The following is a 17916-nucleotide window of genomic DNA, read 5'->3' on the forward strand; positions in this document are numbered from 1 at the left end:
TGACAAGTATTCCATTAAACTGGAAAAAGTTGAGGAACAAAATGTAGACAGTAGTAGCCAGGTTCACTTGATAACAAAGCTGATTGGAAAAGTCCACTGGAAGGTGTTGCTTTGTTTGTTTGGTTGGTTGGGGTTTTTTTGTGGGGGGGGGGTTCAAGGTAGGGTGTCACTCTAGCCCAGGCTGACCTGGAATTCACTGTGTAGTCTCAGGGTGACCTTGAACTCATGGTGATCCTCCTACCTCTGCCTCCTCAGCGTTGGGATTAAAGGCATGCACCACCACGCCTGGATTACTGGGAGGTTTTTTGGTTTTTTTAACGTGACCAAGGTTGTCTCAGAGTTCTAAGGGCAATGTGCTCGACAGACCTCTGTTACAATCATTTGATAAGTTCATTTATAGAAAAGCCTGAACCTATCCCAGTCTGCTTTCACAATATGAAAGACCTGAAGCAGTGCATATAGCACACAGTAGAAGGAACAGCTCAGGCTTTGAAGGCTTTGGAAGGAAGGGATATAACCCTTGCTTGCCTAGTGGCCTCCTCCTCTAGAGGAGTATGGTGTGCCCTTCATTTGGCTTGTCCTTGGAACCAGGGTTAGTATTCCAAGTATACTGTCCCACAGAGCTGTATCCACATAGAGGTTTACGGTCTTGCAGTAGTTCCATTTCTCCAAATAATCAAATAAAATACACTTTCAAGATCTTACCATATGCTCCCAAAATGCCCTATTGCTAAAACCTGTTGGGTGTGAACTTTGGGTTATAGGTATCAACCCATTCTTTTCTTTTTCTTTTTTTCTTTTGGATTTTGATTTGTATTTAATTTCAGTAACAAAAATTTCCCCTTAAAAAGTCTCATGTGGCTAGTGACTACCATCTAGACAGTATGAGGTGGACATTAATTAACATCCATCTTCCTCTAACCCATATTCAGTTTGCTTCTTTTACATTTTGTGTGTGTGCATGTGCACTGCAAATGAACACCAGACATATGTGCCACTTTTCTACATCTGGCTTTTGTGGGCAGTTTGGGAATTGAACTGGGCCAGCAGGCTTTGCTAGAAAGTATCTTTAACCATTAAGCTGTTTTTCCAACCCCCATATCCAGTTTTATTTTGCTTTCTTTTTTTAAGATTTTATACAATTTTTAAAATTTATTTGAGAAAACATCAGGGCCTTCATCAACTGTAAACAAACTCCTGACACACGTGCCACTTTGTTCATCTGGCTTACATGGGTCCTGGGGAATGAAACATAAGTCCTCAGGCTTCACAGAAAATGCCTTAATGGCTAAACCATCTCTCCAGCCCTTATTTTGCTTTCTTTATCACCCTAATTTTTTTTGTTGTTGTTCATTTATTTACTTATTTGAGAGCAACAGAGAGAGAAAAAAGCAGACAGAGAGAGAATGGGCTTGCCAGGGCCTCTAGCCACTGCAAACAAAGTCCAGATGTGTGTGCCCCCTTGTGCATCTGGCTAATGTGGGTCCTGGAGAATTGAGCCTCAAACCAGGGTCCTTAGGCTTCATAGGCAAGCACTTAACCTCTAAGCCATCTCTCCAGCCCAAGTATCACCCCATTCTTAATGCATCTGTAGAGATAGCAGTAGTTTTCACTACCATTCTAGACCAAGTCAAGGAAAAGAGAACAATGTAGTAGGATTAGAGGAGGGGGGAAAATCAGCCTGTAATTAATCTGTTTTGCGCATTCTTAAATTACTAACTATTAATGCTTGGCACTCACATGAACACATTTTAAGACTTTACACTGATTTCATCTTCTCAACTGTTTGACTGGAAACCAAGACAGAACCTAGTTAGCAACTGACCCCGTATCACGCATAAGCAGTGGTAAGTGCAGTATGGCACACTATCAGCCTATGCGGTCGGCCTCCCATGCATACCTCTAACCTGCGCTCTACATTGCCTGACTACCAAAATGAAAAGTTGATGATCTTACTATATTCAGGAAACATTTATGGATCACTTTGCATGTTAAAGTGTTTTATCTTTGAGAAGCAAAAGTTCTTTAACAATGTATTTGTGGATTGAACTGCTTGAACTGCTCTCCTCCAGGCAGAGGCACAGCTTTGCAGTATTTTACGTCTAATTTTGTCTTTTCCTCTAGCAATTGATTTGATTAACAACCTTCTTCAAGTGAAAATGAGAAAACGTTACAGCGTTGACAAATCTCTTAGTCATCCCTGGCTACAGGTAAAAAAAATTTAAAAAGACAAAGAGAGTTTTTATCCTTTGCCAACCTCTTTTGAGTGGCTCACTGATTTGTGTTAGCTAATGAAACCACTCTTAACAGCAACTGATTCTATGTATTTCTTGGGATAATACAGATGCTCTTTAGTTATTACTATTCCAAGTACTGCTTTGAGGAGTAATGATTATACCTCTAACAATAGAGGACAGAATGTTTTAGTGATTATTTACTATCTCAGAATGATGTGAAGACCTTGTTCCCCCAGAAACTAGTTCTCTTTCCTCACTTATACTCTGGATTTATAAATATGTATTCGTCTTTAACACTGCTAATTTAAAATATTACAATTAGAACCTGTGTTGTAAGAAGTAAGGGTCAGTTATACAACTAAGGTGCTATGTCAAAAAGTGGGTGCATGTGTTTTGTTGATTTTATGGCTTACAATCATTAATTTTTTTTTTCTAGGACTATCAGACTTGGCTTGACCTTAGAGAATTTGAAACTCGTATTGGAGAACGTTACATTACACATGAAAGTGATGATGCTCGCTGGGAAATACATGCATACACACACAACCTAGTATACCCAAAGCATTTCATTATGGCTCCCAATCCAGATGATATGGAAGAAGATCCTTAATCAGTGAGCTAACTTCAGTCGTAAAGGGTTTCGTTTCATGGATGGTTATTTGCTGCCTAACTCTACAGGCTGTTTCTTGCAAGGATGCCAAGTCATGAGGAAATAGCTGGAACTGGTGGCACCAATACTGTCATTCATAATGAGTAGGTACAGGAAGGGAACTGAGTAATAACACATAATGAAATCAAAATGACTCTTTTTTATAAGTTTTTGTAGCATAAGCAATAACTTGTTTTGTATTCCTAATCCTTCACTTTAGCACAATGCCACTTAATTTATCTTCCCTTTGCTGATATTACATCATGTTTTAAAAGCCTGTGATTCTCCAGGTATTGCTGGCCCAAATCATACAAGAGCGGTAAGACTGGTGACTGATTCAGCATTCACTGTGAGCTAACAATATGTGATATACTTGGCAGATTCTGAATTTGTCTAACCAAACATCGAGGCACTGGGGGGCTTTTCATGGATCCTTGGGATCTCTATAAAAGGAGTACTGAACTGTTAGCTTTTGGAGCTGTAATTCGGAATATGGTCTCTACAACCTAAGAAAATTAAGTTGTCACCTTTTCTATGTTGGAATGACTATTAGGATAGTTTGGGACACTTGGTGTTAGAAAATGAGGACCAGCAACGGTTGGAAGGCTGTGTGTGTGCCTTCTCATAGCTCAGCTCTGCAGCTACACGTTCCCAACTGACCTCATGACACCGCACGTATCCCAACAGTGAGTGAGTGCAGTTCTAACTTACAACTATGTAATAATGCAGAAAATCTCATACTCAAAGGAAGGATCACTTAATGATACTGTCTCCATTTAACAAACAGTACGTTATTCTTCCTTTAGCCTGTGGGAAGGATTTGCAAGTGTCTGGATCATTTTTACATCACTTTAGCAGTTTGGTAGAAGTGAGACTTGAATTATTCCATTTTATAAGGGTGAGAATATCATCTACCAAAACAGAAAACGAAAAACTAAAATAAGAGCTTTTTACATTTTACCTCCAGCATCCAGCTGTTTTCAGTCCCTTATCTTAAATTCTCTGGACCACAAGTATTTTAGATTTCAAGAATCCCAGACTTTGGAGTATTTACAGACTTCGTTGGTTGAACATCCTTGATTTGGAAATCTAAAATCCTCCAAAATGCAAGTATTTTGGAGTTCTGTGGCATTTTCAGGTTAGGGTGGCCAATCCGTATTTGACCCAAAGAAAAGTGAGGGTTGGAATCACCTTGTAAGAAGTGTGGCAGCTTTGTTTTTGGATTCCTCACTAACCACCATTAACCTGGTATATTGTTTTGGTCTGTTCCCTGTGCTAACAGCAGAAAAAATTCAGTCAGAAAATCTGGATTTAACGCCTATCCTTTATTGTTTTTGGTCTTTTTTTTTTTTTTTTGGTTGTTTTTTTTTTTTTTTTTGGTTGTTTTTTTTTTTTTTTTTTTGGTTGTTTGTTTTGATCTGTTTTCTAAGCCTCAGTCTGTAAAATGAAGAATTCTGCCTTCCTTATCGTGTGGTATTGAAGGTCAGACATGTAATGTTTGATAATCCAAAAAGTACGTAAGTGTTTTTGGTTACCTCTGCGTTTGAGGTAGCAAAAGAAAGCCATCTTCTTTGATATGAGTACACCAAGACCGAGAGCCTATAGAGACCACACAGCTACCCTACGAAGAAAAATGCAGAAGCATGCAGTGCCTCTACGTGGAAGTTCCTAATGTATTGTAATCCAGCCTCACAAAAGCCACACGGTTGAGTACATTATGAACCCCATCTGAAAAATACACAAATTGAGACACAGGATTAGCTACCAAAGTTCATGTAATTCGTATATGGATTTGAACCCAGGCATATGCCCCAGAGTCCTCCTTAGCCCTCCTGACCCTTGATGCTATACTGTGTATTCATAAATATCTCCAGGAGACAATCTACTGACCTAATTTCCTCTCACATAGCAGGCTAATTTTGAGAAACATTTTTGTAAATGGATTTTCCCTGTGATAGATGGCTTCCCTTCATTTCTCCAAAATAAGTCGGTTTATATCAACATTCACAAGATAGAATAATTTTGAGTCACTAGGCAACCTATTGTGGTTTTGCTGCATAAGGTGAAAATTAACTGGAATTATCCATTTGCTATCCATAATCCAACTTTACAAGCCATGAATTAATTGCACTCTTTCTGTTTTTGTTGAATACCTGTGTTTTCTAAAAAACAATTTGTAATGGCACTGTCAGATAATTTGGAGTCATTACTCCAGACTGCATAACCTGCATAACTTTGTCTTAAAGTCATGTTTGTGTAAGAAATAACCGTTAGAAACATTTGATAATTGTCAAAGTAGACTATAATGACACTGTTCAGTACATTTTTTATATTTTTTGTTACATCCCACTTTTTGTAAATATTCCTAAAGAAGCTTGATAATAAAATGTATTTCTGTATTATATTTTTCTGTGTGAAAATTTTAGCCAATCTTTAGTAGAGGCATCACATTTTTATTTGGTTGTAGAACTATTTTAACAGCAGCCTTCATAAAAAGAACTAAGTTGTTTGAACACTGACTTTAATACCTACCAGAAAATTTTAAAAACACTCACTGTAATTGTATACTAAATTTGAGCTAACTATCTGAGGAGTTCTTTCTTGGAATGAAAGTATAGAATAAATTTTTAGTAAATACCACAAAGTATTCAACTTTTGGAACCTCCAAAAGCTATCATGTACTTGGGAGGAGCCAGCTGTAGGCATTTTCATCTTTACTATGTCCTTCCAACCAAGTCCTTGAGAAAAACAAAGCATGTACAGAGACAGACTGAAATAGAGTGAGGGCAAGTAGGGGTAGCTGGGGTCTGTGAGGGTGGCTCAGTAGTTAGAAAGGCAGTGGCTTGCAAAGCCTGCTGGCCCAGATTGAGTTTCCAAGGCACCACGTAAGCCAGATGCAGAAAGTGCTGCAAGCACTTGGTGTTGACCTGCAGCAGCCCAAGGGCCTGGCATGCCTATACACACCTGCTAATAAACTTTAAAAATCACGGCTCCTATGCGTGCCACGTTTACTCTCCGGTCGTCTTTAGGTGTATGTCTGATTTACTGAAGGGTTTTTTGTTTGTTTTTTTGTTTTTTTTTAACTGTGACCTTTATCACTTTTTTCAAATTTAGGGGGTTTTTTTGTTTGTTTGTTTGTTTGTTGTTGTTTTTTTTAATTTGAGAGTGACAGAGAGAGAATGGGCAAGCTAGGGCCTCCAGCCACTGCAAATGAACGCCCCCTTGTGCATCTGGCTTACATGGGTACTAGGGAATTGAGCCTCGAACTGGGGTCCGTAGGCTTCATAGGTAAGCGCTTAACCACTAAGCCATCTCTCCAGCCCACTTTTTTCAACATTTACCACTTGAGTGGGTTGGGAGTTGTGTATTTGCATTCATGTGGGTGTGGGTGGGTGCGCGCACATGCAGGTGCACTTGACGACCACAGGTTGACACTGGCCCTCGTCCTCTGTTGCGGTTCACTTTACTTACTGAGACAGGCTCTCTCACGTGAACTCCGAACCCTGATTCAGCTTGCCCCAGGATCCCATCTCCACATCACCAGCACTGGGATGACAGGTAGGCTACCATGCCCACCTGGCATTTGCATGCTAGGGATTCAGAGTCTAGTCCTCTTGCCTCTTGCTTCTACTTTAACCGTGTTTAATATCCAAGTTTAATATCTTAATTTTTACTTATGAAATCCACAGAAATATGGGGTAAAATATTTAAGTCTCTCCACCTCTGAGCACACTTCCAGATTATGAGATTTAATACTGAGTATCTTCTCCTTACCTCGTCCATGCAAGTACGTACCGCAGAACACAAAATAAGAAGTCTATACTAGCATATTAGTTTCTGTGAATTGACTTGTTAGTGTTTAATGCATCTTTTCTCCTTCAGAAAAAAGCATGTACCAATGGAAGCATTTGCATTTGAATTTATGTCAGAATACACTGTTGTGTACCCCCTTTGCATATAATCTATTTAATCAGATCCCTGAAATTAGTCATTTGGGGTGTTTCCAGCTTTTATCAAACCAATCAGTGCTCCATGGTACTTTATAAGATAGAAATAAAGCTACTGGTTGGATTAAAGGAACCTCAGTTTCATGGTAACAAATTACTTCACAGGTTGAAAACAATTGCACTGAGTTGGTTACAAGCTTGAAAGTTCTGTAAGTTTTTTTCTTTTTTCTTTTTTTCAAGGTAGGGTCTCATTCTAGCCCAGACCGACCTGAAATTCACTATGTAGTCTCAGGGTGGCCTTGAATTTACAGCAATCCTCCTACCTCTACCTCCCGAATGCTGGGCTTAAAGGTGTGCACCACCACACCTGGATTATAAATTTGTTTTTTTATTTATATAATTTGGGCTTTTTATTGGCTCAAGAGATAAAATACTTTTTTCTTTTTTGAGGTAGGTTCTCACTATAGCCCAGGGTGGCCTCGAACTAACGGTGATCCTCCAACCTCTGCCTCCCAAGTGCTGGGATTAAAGGCGTGCACCACCACACCTGCTAGAAAATACATTTAAACACTTATGTTACTTTCAGTATGGTATTTATTTTGATTTTTTTAAGCAGACGGGTGAAAAACCCAAGGTGAAGTTTCACTGCCAAGCAAGTTCATCAAACCCAGCTACAGGTGCTGCCGAGGGTTTTGACTGGCCTGCACTCATCTCACGACTTCCACCTTGAAGTCTCTGATGAGGCAGCAACGCAAAGAAATTAAATCGATCTCCCATCTTCACAGGATTCATTAACATATCATACCCCTCAAGTAACTGCTGCCTCACAGAGGGTTCTTCCGATTTCTCTACAAGAACCTGAGGAGAAAAAACACTCTTAGCAAAGGTGAATGGAAGAGTCCCCAGGTGGCTGCAGTAAGCGTAAAGACCTCATGCTCAGAATGATTTCTGGTTACCTAAGGTCACAGGGTACTTATCAAAAATGTACATTACGTGCTCGCTTCGGCAGCACATATACTAAAATTGGAACGATACAGAGAAGATTAGCATGGCCCCTGTGCAAGGATGACACGCAAATTCGTGAAGCGTTCCATATTTTTAAAAATATTAAAAAAAAAATGTACATTACTACTGCCCAGATGTATGGAAGGATCACCAAGTAATGTGCTCTATAGAGAGGTTAGGGGTCCTTAAAGGAACAGTGACAGAATTCATACCCATGAACAAGGTAGGGCCTGAAGGAACAGGAACATTATCTGGAAGCCTCAATCACAAAGAAACTTTCTAAGCCGTGTCACACTCCAACTGTCCAGTTACATTTAAGTTCTATCTATGCTTCTAGGAAGACTAGAACAAGCATCTGTTTACTTTCAATAGCAGAAAGCCAGTTTAACTTGCTTTAAGAAATTTTTCAACTACAATGAAATTAAGATATATACCGACAGTGAAATAAGCCATTACCTTCAGTCGGACATCAATGCCCATATTTTTTAAAAATGTTTTTTGTTTTATTGGGCCCAGAGAGGCTACTTTTCCTTGTGCCATTCTGCGCAGGTAACTGAAGTCCACATCGGCTGTGAGATCTGCTGTTCCAGGGGCAATCAGGACATCATGAAGTTTGTGTCCACAAAATCCCTTGAAAATAAGTTTTTGCCCTTTTATACTTAACAATTACTGAGATTAAAGAAATACCATCAAATTAGTACATTTTTATATAGTAGATATTAATAAAGAAAAAGGCTGGCCAAGGTGACACACCTCTTATCCTAGCACTCGGAAGTACAATAATCATTGAGTTTGAGGACAGCCTGGGACTACAAAGTGAATTCCAGGTCATACTGGGCTAGAGGGAGACCCTACTTCAGGGGGAAGAAAAAACAAAACTATGTATGTAGATCTGGTTTGGCCTATGCAGTAACACTCTTTGAGTGCCTGATATTGCCTTTAACATGAAACAGTGTTAACTCTTCTACTAATGCTTGTGGTGATGCAATAGAGAAGAGTTAATTCTCTGAGGGATGGAAGGTTATCAGAGTATCTTTAACTTGAGAATACGTTATTGGACTCCATCCAGACCTGGTCGACCAGAAACCTAGAAGGAAGGCTAGAACAAATTCTTCCAGGGTTTTTTTTTTAATTTTTTTAAATTTACAATAGTAAGTTAGGAATTAAAAACCACAGACCTAAGCCAGGTGTGGTGGTGCATGGCTTTAATCCCAGTAGTCAGGAGGCTGAGGTAGCAGGATCACATAAGTTCAAGGCCAGCTTGGGTTACAGAGTGAGTTCCATGTCTTCCTGTACTATGTGAGACACTGCTTCAAAAAGAAAACACAGATCTAAAAGATGACTACCAGCATCTAGCTAAATACATATTTCAATTAAGGAATATTCAGCAGGGTTCATCTTATTAAAGAACATTTAGAAAGATGTTTAGGAAGGGTCAATGGAAACACCTAGAAAGGAAAAGATAGCCAGGCATGGTGGCACACGCCTTTATCCCAGCACTTGGGAGGCAGAGGTAGGAGGATTGCTGTGAGTTCAAGGCTACCCTGAAACCACATAGTGAAATCCAGGTCAGCCTGGGCTAGAACAAACCCTACCTTGAAAAACCAAAAAGTAAAAAAAAAAAAAAAAAAAGCTGTTAAAATATGAAAGAACTTGATTGTAGTACCTAAGCTCAATCTGCAAAGTTACTTTTTTTTAGTTAAGACAGGTCCTTAACCTGAAGAAAATCTCTGTTTCAGTTCAGAGGCTTACTAGGCTACATGCATGCCTACATTCTGAGAAAGTGGTGGCAATTCAGATCCTATGGAAAGGGCAGCTGACCAGGTTGGAGTAAGATCTAGGTTTGTGAGTAATTTTAACAGTATGAATTGACATTAATGCTACAACAAGGGAGCACAACAATGCCAGGTGGATCTTCAACAAGCTTCACATCTAACAATGACAGTGATACAGCAGGTTGCTAAGGGAGACGTACCCGGAAGGTATCTGTCTTTGTTCCATCGTGGCCGTAATCAGCTATCAGGGCAGCACCTCCAGTGAGTGCGATGCGCTGAGAAAGCTCCTGAATCAGCACCCCAGCATCAGGACACACTTCAACGTGGTCCCGTGTTTCATCGCGCTGGGAAGGGCACAGTGAGAATCATAAGCCAGTGTCAAAAGAATGGTTCCTTTGGGCTTTTGACATGTTTCTCCTATGAGCATTGTATATTCATGGTGATGAGTTCAATGTGAATATGCTCAGTGTTCCATATGGCATCCCTTTTATTATGTAGAACTTATTACTATTAATAGCAATTCCCACTGGAAAGGAACTCTAAAACAAGAACTAAGAACACCAGACCAGCACTATCCTGTTCAGTAAGACAAACTGAAGAAGAACCCATGTTCATACTTGTATGAAGGCTTCTGCTGGGGTGGCACAAGGTGCCAAGACAAATCTCAGCTTATCAGAAACTTGTGGATCAATATCAACGAACACTTCTCTCCATCCTTGTGGTGTTTTCTAAACAAAGTAATATGAAAGAACACATTTTTGAAAATTCTCCAAAGTTGCCTTAACCAAAAATAGCTGTTAGCTAGCTCTCTTCCCATAAGTAACTAATAGTTGTAGCACACCTTCCTATGTACAAGTATTTAAATGCATTACTTCATTTCTGTAGAGCAAATGAGTAGACAAGCACAGTCTACTGATGTTAAGGGAAGAAGCAATAACAAATGGAACAGCCCCAAAATGGAAAGCAAACAGGATAAATAATAATGAGAACTGCTCTTAGCCTTAGATGTTGCCAGGAGACACAGATTACTTCCAGATCTTAAGTCTCACACCAAAAATGCAGACAAATTTTCAACTTTGGAATTTAAAGACTCGCCAAACAAAACCCTTCAACTGTATGTACAGCTGCTCAATTGGGTCCTTGAAAGAATTAATTCATAATAGTTACTTCAAAATTGGGTATTCTAGTTAATATTTTATTCTTGCTTTTCAATTATTTATATTAACTGAAATTCCAAGTAATGCTTAACAAGCTCAAGAAATGTTCACATGATGAACAAGCTCTGTCACTGCTCACTACCATACTCGAAGTCCCTCGTTAACAGAATGTAAACGTGACTGCCATCAGTACCTGAAATTTATGCACAGGAAGGGCATCAAAAAATTCATGTGCAAGATAAAAGCTGTACCCTATTTAAAAATATAAGAAAAAATTAATCAACATTTCAAAGCAAGTAATTCTTTTGAATATTAGCTCTAAGAAAGAAAATGTCTAATTCTTCAGCACTGGAACCTTGTATGCTTCTATATTCATCACTGCGAAAGAATTCTCTTGGTGGAGAACATACTCTGTCTGCAGACATACAAAGGAACAATCGTTCCTACTCTCATCTGAAATCCCTGAATCACCAGCTAGATCTTTTCATCACTAAAAGAAATGAGACTGAATTTCATTAGCTGGAAAGGAACTATAATTTTCTAAAATCATCTCAGCAAGCTGAAGAATGGCTTTGGGTGTCTTGTTCACCACTTTAGATATATCTTTCAACAATTCTTGACTGAATGGCTTCTGCCATACCTTGCTTGCCTTTAGGCAGACAGAGGTTATTTTAAGTGACTGATCACTGGACCTAGCTGCTGTTTTCAGCCCTGCCGCCTCAGACCACTGCATCTTCAGTACTGTATTAGCAGTAGGGAAATACTAAAAAGCTTACTGGAGATTCATGCTTTGGGTTCTGTTTTGTTTTCCACCTTTTTTATAAAGCTTCATGAAAGGCACAAGCTCCTTAATGGTCGACAATCTGATTTTCTCCTATAAAATTCCTTGCTAGAAAAAGGAAACTCAGCTATTTTCAACAGGTAAAAGAGCTGGGAGCAACTGCTCCATCTGTACCCACTGCAGTAAAGGTCAGGATCAGCTGTCACCATTGTGACATATCTTCTGATCATTGTGTACATTACCTTCTGGAACATCCTTCAAATCTCGATACCAGGAGACTGGAATCCCAGACTTAGAAACACCTTTCATGTATTCCAAAGACTCAGCATCTTTCTCCAAAGGAATCTTCTCCTTAGTCAGAGTCAGTGCTTGGATTTCACTTAATTTTTGGCTCACCTCTACTAGACGAACTGAAATGTCACAGTTTTTCAGCACAGATCCAAGCTGACTGAATACCTAAAGACAGATAGAAAACAATGTGCTGGGCTGGAGAGATGGCTTAGCGGTTAAGCGCTTGCCTGTGAAGCCTAAGGACCCCAGTTTGAGGCTCGTTTCCCCAGGTCCCACGTTAGCCAGATGCACAAGGGGGCGCACACGTCTGGAGTTCATTTGCAGAGGCTGGAAGCCCTGGCGTGCCCATTCTCTCTCTCTCCCTCTACCTGTCTTTCTCTCTGTGTCTGTCACTCTCAAGTAAATAAATAAATAATTTTTAAAAAAAAGCAAACAATGTGTTAAATGTTTTCACCAGGTGGCACACACCTTTAATACCAGTACTCAGGAGGCAGAGGTAGGATTGCTGTGACTTCAAGCCCACGCTGAGACTACCAAGTGAATTCCAGGTCAGCCTGTGCTAGAGCAAGACCCTACCTCAGAAAACCAAAAACTATGTAGTCTCAGGGTGGCCTTGAACTCATGACAGTCTTCCTACCTCTGCCTCCTGAGTGCTGGGATTAAATGCATGCGCCACCACATCTGGCTGAACATTTTGTATCTGTAGCTTTTACATTCTCCTCCCCACTATTTAAGCGTATACACAGTAAGTAATGAATCACTACATTATTCTAAATTATGTTTTAGTTGAGAGATACAAGCCAAGAAAATAAATGAAATTTGCACTCAGGTAAGTAGTAAGATTAATATAAGTGAGAAAGTTATTTATTGCCTACCCTCAAAATATCTCCAGTTAGAGTTCCCCGGCCTGGGCCCAGTTCTACCAGCTGAAAAGCCGCCTTGTTTCCAGAGGCGATCCATTCACTTACAAACCATATCCCTAGTAGCTACAAGGAAAAACATCATTTTAAAGTTGTAAGGCATTGTAAAGTATAAAATATACCACAACATAAAACTACACATAAATATGTACTTTATGCCAGAAACCCAGTAAGTATGTGTATGTTACTTGATGTGCATGTGTCTACACTTGTGCCTTACGTACGTACTTTAAAAACACACCGCTACAGACGGGAACTTCACTGGACGTCAGACTACACACCACACAAGGAGTTTAATACTGCAGAAAATGAGAAGGCAGCCTCTATAAAAGGCTATTCCCTACACAAAGGCATGAATATTTGAAGGCAAAAGGATATATGAAATGTAATTATGCCACTTCTTACTCTTGTGATTGAAAGCATTACATGAGTCTTATAGATACATATAATGAGTGCTTCTCAAACCTGGATTCCACTTCCTTTTGTGTATAATTTTCAGGTACTTTTGTGGAAACAAACTAAAATTCTGTTTCTTCAAGGAAGACTTCCTTTGTAATTAGGTTAATCATGGCTGGAAGCTTGAGAGATCTTGATTACACTTCCATGTTCTGTTAAATGTTTCCTTTCTTCGTTCTACCAATCTCATCTTACCTGGTACTTCTAAGCTCTTAATTTCTATCTCCTTTCCTTTGTGCCCTCATTTCTCACAGTCCTTTCCTACAATAAAGTCTAAACTTTTCAAATGTCCTCTCCACCATTTTCCTGTACTACCTCATTACCTTCAAACCCAAAACATTTGATGACTCACAAACAAAAAAACCTATAAAACGCTATTATATCCTAATGCAGCTGGATCTGCTCTCAAGTATTTATGATATTCATTGTTTTTATAGTATGTACACTGGGCATTACCTCCCCAAAGATCTGACTGATTTCAGGTGAAGTAATGAAATCTCCTTTTTCTCCCAGCATGTCACGGTGCATATAATATCCCTGATAAAAAGAGAAAAAGGAAAAAAATTAATTTTCACATAAGGCTTTTAAAAATACTCCAAAATTTCACATAATTGTACACAATGAGTAAGTAAGTAGTTACCATGAAAGCTTTTACCACTAACTAGTCAAGATAAAGACAGTGTCTTTACCTAAATTTTATACATTAGCAGCCATTTCGCAAAACTAATCTTTTAAATACTTATTTGTTTGATATACATAGAGGCAGACAGAGTGTGAATAGGCACACCACTGCAAACTCCAAAGCATGCGCTACCTTGTGTATCTGGCTTCATATAGATTCTGGGGAATCAAACCTGGGTCCTTTGGCTTTGCAGGCAAGCGTCTTAACACCTTAACTGCTAAGCCATCTCTCCAGCCCTCAACAAAACTGATTTTTAAAATCCAATTACTTGAGCCGGGCGTAGTGGCGCACGCCTTTAATCCCAGCACTCTAGAGGCAGGTAGGAGTTGGAGGCCACCCTGAGACTATAGTGATTTCCAGGTCAGCCTGGGCTAGAGTGAGATCCTACCTCAGGAGAAAAAAAAAAAAAAAATCGTTACTCAACTGGCAGGACTGGAGTCAATTTCATCTGTCCTCTCCTCCCCACACAGTAACACCCCAATTGCCCCTTCAGCCTCTTCTAGCCCTGCCCTCTGGTGCTGTCTTGACCTTGATACACATTACATACAAGTGTTCATGAAAATTTGTCAAGCAGTATACTTGTGCCTTGTATACTTTTTAATGATTATTATCTCAATAAAAAGATGGGTTGTTAAGAAATTAGGCATGCTTATCCACATTTCTGTGCTACTGCAAAATTTTCACTCTTACTCCCTTTTATTCTGCCAATTACACCAACCCTTTAAATCTGTTCAAATGCTACCTTGCTGGCCTCTCCCTAAGACTTCCAATCTAAAACTAAATCCAGTGCTTCCTTTGCTGAGCTTATTTAAGTGCCTGGCATTACACAGACCAGAAGGGGTAATTCTATGAGGGAGAAGACCCTATGCCATTAGGTTCATACCCAACGTTTTTGCGTAAGGCCTAACTTTTAAAATAGACTTAGATTTCTATGAAAGGCCAGGGTAGTGGCCCACAACTTTATTCCCAGCACTGGGAAGGCTGATGTAGGATGATCACCTTGAGCTGGAGGCCAGCCTGAGCCTAAAGAGTAAGTTTCAGATCAGCCTGGGCTAGAGTGAGACCCTGCCTTGTAGAGGCAGGGGGTGGAGAAAGATTTGTATTGAAAAGGTCCTCATGGTTGAGAAGATGACTCAACGGTTAAAAGTGCTTCCTTGCAAGGCCTGTCAGCCCAGAATTTAGTTCCCCAGTACCTATATAAAGCCAGATGCTTAAAGTGGTACATGTGTCTGGATTCCTCTGCAGCAGCAAAAGGCCCTAGTGTGGCTATAGTTTCTCTTTCTTCCTACCCTGCTTACAAATAAAATTTATTCAAATATCCTTGCGGCCAGCCATGATGGTGAATGACTAGAATCCCAGCCCCAACTCTCAGAGGCAGGCAAGAGTACTGCAAGTGTGAGACCAGCCGAACCCACAAGGCAAGTTCTAAGACAGGGCTACACAGCAAGACCTTGTCTTAAAACGTTAAGTTTTTATGCTTTCTCAAGTAAATTCCAGGGCTTCTTAAACTTTTTCCACTTGCAAACCCTTTCCACCAGAGAAATTTCTACACAACCTCAGGCAGAGGCGTGCATATTAAACGTTTATTGATAATGAATCAGAGAAACTTTTAAAACAATTCTTTGGTATACACAGAATTCTACCATCTATTGAAGGATGTGGTTTATGTGCTTGTTTTCACATAAAGAAGTAAATCTCTCTTTTGGTTGTTTCTTTCTCCTGAACCTCCAGGCCCATGTAAGCCACATGCACAAGTTGGCCATGCATCTGGAGTTCATTTACAGTGGCTGGAGGCTCTGGCACGCCCATTCTTTCTCTCTCTCAAATAATTAAGTTAAATTAAATTAAATCATGAAGAACACTAGACCAGAGGACCGTAGATGACACCACAAGGAATTCTGAAATCATTTGGGATCATACCAGGATTAAAAAGTTAACCTAGGTGAACTCAGGAACATCTACAGCAGCCCACTACCCAATACACAATGCCACAATGTTGGCATCCAAAGATTCTGCATAATTTCCATGAACCTGTGGTTAACTAGCCCATTTAAGTAGGAGGTGTAATAAGAAGTAATTTCCTAGCAATAATCACTAGCTCAATGACGACCATGGGGGCAGGTGGCTGAAGGGTGGGTTTATAAAGTAGCGAGCAACAATCAGGACAAATATCCTGTTAGCAAGTTTCTTCCTCCTCACCACTGTCCAGAAAAGCCAAGGATGAGGCATGACCACAAGCAATGCCAACCATCCTCTTACTACGTAAGCAGATGGTAACTTGTCCAGGAGTTGGCTGACTTGCTGTAGGTTCTGATCACACCTGGCCACAGTTGTTCCAGGCCCGAGAAGTACCTCTCCATCAGTGGCCAGGGCCACCAAATGAGGTGAGCCACAAGCTACTTCAACCACCTCTTCCATCAAGAGATCGGTGCAGACTTGAACCAGAACTGACGCTTCGGTTGGTGGTCCCATTGCCCAGCTGGCTGTATCCCCTGTGGCTCCAGGCGTAGACCAGTGCATCTTCTGTGCTGACGAGAACACGGGGGCCACTCATAACTAAGGCTTCTCGATTCTTAGGTACCAGTGTGCTCTGGTTATCTGTACTTCCTAGACAGTTACTGTAGTTCAGTCCAAACACAGAGACCTCACCACTGTCAGGGACATACAGTGCCTTGTGTGTCTAATGGGCAGAAGACATGCTTTCCCAATAGCTTCCATGTCCCGGGGCATGAGCAGCGTGAAGACTGGCATTTTCCTACATCCACTCTGGTTTCAAGTGACTCCTACAAATAAGCTGGTATCTCTGCTTTAGTTAAATAAGGATCATTCCCTTTCCCCAAAGTGTCCAATCCTTCCTCAACATTCAAACCGGGTCCTCTCCGCTTCTGCTTTCAGAGACCTGAAAACTCTCCAAGTCCCCTGCAGCACTGCAATGGCATAGCATGGTGTGGTGGGGCATCAAGCAACCAAATTTCATCTCCAGTTGCATACTGGAGGTCTCACATCTAAGAGTTCCACAAAGACTTGAAATTCATACAGCCTATCACACTGAACTCCACCCTTCTCTTCCCCCTCTGCATTCCATTCCTGGAAAGGATTGAATGCTCAGGCCAAGTAGAAAGCTATCTTTCGGCTCAGCTCCTAACTTCTGGTGCATTCTGTCTCCTGGACATGTGGGGGGGGGGCGGGGGTACAGTTCAGATGACTGGACCCCTGACGGTAAAAAAGGCAGGAAAGTTTGCACTCGCTAGAAAGGAAAGATGATCTGACTTCTTACCTCTTCCGTAGTTCCCTAGACCTGTTTTTCCGCAAACAACCAGCACCCCTCCTGGGAGGGGAGGTCTTTCACAGGATTTAATCATTGTGGTTGGTCAAGTTCAACCCCCAGAACTTGCCTCTTCCTGAGACAGCTGTCCCCTCCGGTTCACCTGATCCAGAAGACACGGCTCACCACTCTAAGGGTATAAATACCTTTGCAAGGGGAGGGCAGGCTCTCTGACCACTTGGGAACTTTCAACGGTGGACGAGCCTCCCTCCAGCCAGGAGGGACCCTTAACCCTAACTCTCCTTTAACCCCTCCAGCTCCCCACCTGGCAGGAGCTCCTGGAACTGTTCTCTTTTCTTTCCAAGTTGTTTTTCCTAGACCCTCCACATGAGATCTCTAGCCACGTGGGTGCCTTTCCTTGGCTCTGCACGTCCCTCAATAAAGATAATAATTTGATAATTATCCTTCTCAGTCTTCTTTTTCATTCAATTCTTTGATTAAACAAAACCGGACCAAAGGTTGGGGAGGGTCAAGGCCTGTCCCGGACCCCCAGCACCCCCGTTACAGACACGTCTGGAAATGTGTCCTCTTTGTTGGTACCGTCCCCAGAGCTCCGGGCACAGACGTCAGGGGCCCCGGCGGGCCGTCGGGTACCTTGGCTGGGTTGGTCAACACCTCCTTCATGTACTCGGCCACGGTGATGGGGCCCGTAGACTTTATTTTATACGTGAGATGCCGCAGCATGGGCGTC

General features: G+C 40.9%; 2 protein-coding genes and 1 non-coding gene across 5 annotated transcripts in view; 2 read left to right on the top strand and 1 right to left on the bottom strand.

Annotated features, from left to right (window-relative positions):
• Positions 1-5290, top strand: part of Prkd3 (protein kinase D3) — a 77403-nt gene extending 72113 nt beyond the window's left edge. For all 3 annotated transcript variants that reach the window (XM_045137176.1, XM_045137175.1, XM_045137177.1), the window contains 2 exons: positions 2125-2210; positions 2674-5290. In XM_045137176.1, coding sequence (XP_044993111.1) covers positions 2125-2210; positions 2674-2847 — 260 coding nt within the window. In that variant the 3' untranslated portion in view covers positions 2848-5290. The remainder of the gene's footprint in view (positions 1-2124; positions 2211-2673) is intronic.
• A 2119-nt stretch (positions 5291-7409) lies between these two features.
• On the bottom strand, positions 7410-17129 carry Ndufaf7 (NADH:ubiquinone oxidoreductase complex assembly factor 7). Its single transcript, XM_045137634.1, is given in 11 exon segments — positions 7410-7691; positions 8295-8468; positions 9814-9957; positions 10231-10341; positions 10964-11022; positions 11794-12007; positions 12718-12828; positions 13675-13755; positions 16100-16342; positions 16344-16582; positions 16585-17129. Coding segments are annotated over 11 exon segments (1659 nt in total). The 5' UTR covers positions 16652-17129; the 3' UTR covers positions 7410-7475.
• On the top strand, positions 7827-7933 carry LOC123455918. Its single transcript, XR_006634215.1, has one exon. It is a non-coding gene; the product is annotated as a U6 spliceosomal RNA (small nuclear RNA).
• Positions 17130-17916: the final 787 nt, after the last annotated feature.

This window comes from Jaculus jaculus, chromosome 18 (assembly GCF_020740685.1).
Source record: "Jaculus jaculus isolate mJacJac1 chromosome 18, mJacJac1.mat.Y.cur, whole genome shotgun sequence".
Lineage (NCBI taxonomy): Eukaryota > Metazoa > Chordata > Mammalia > Rodentia > Dipodidae > Jaculus > Jaculus jaculus.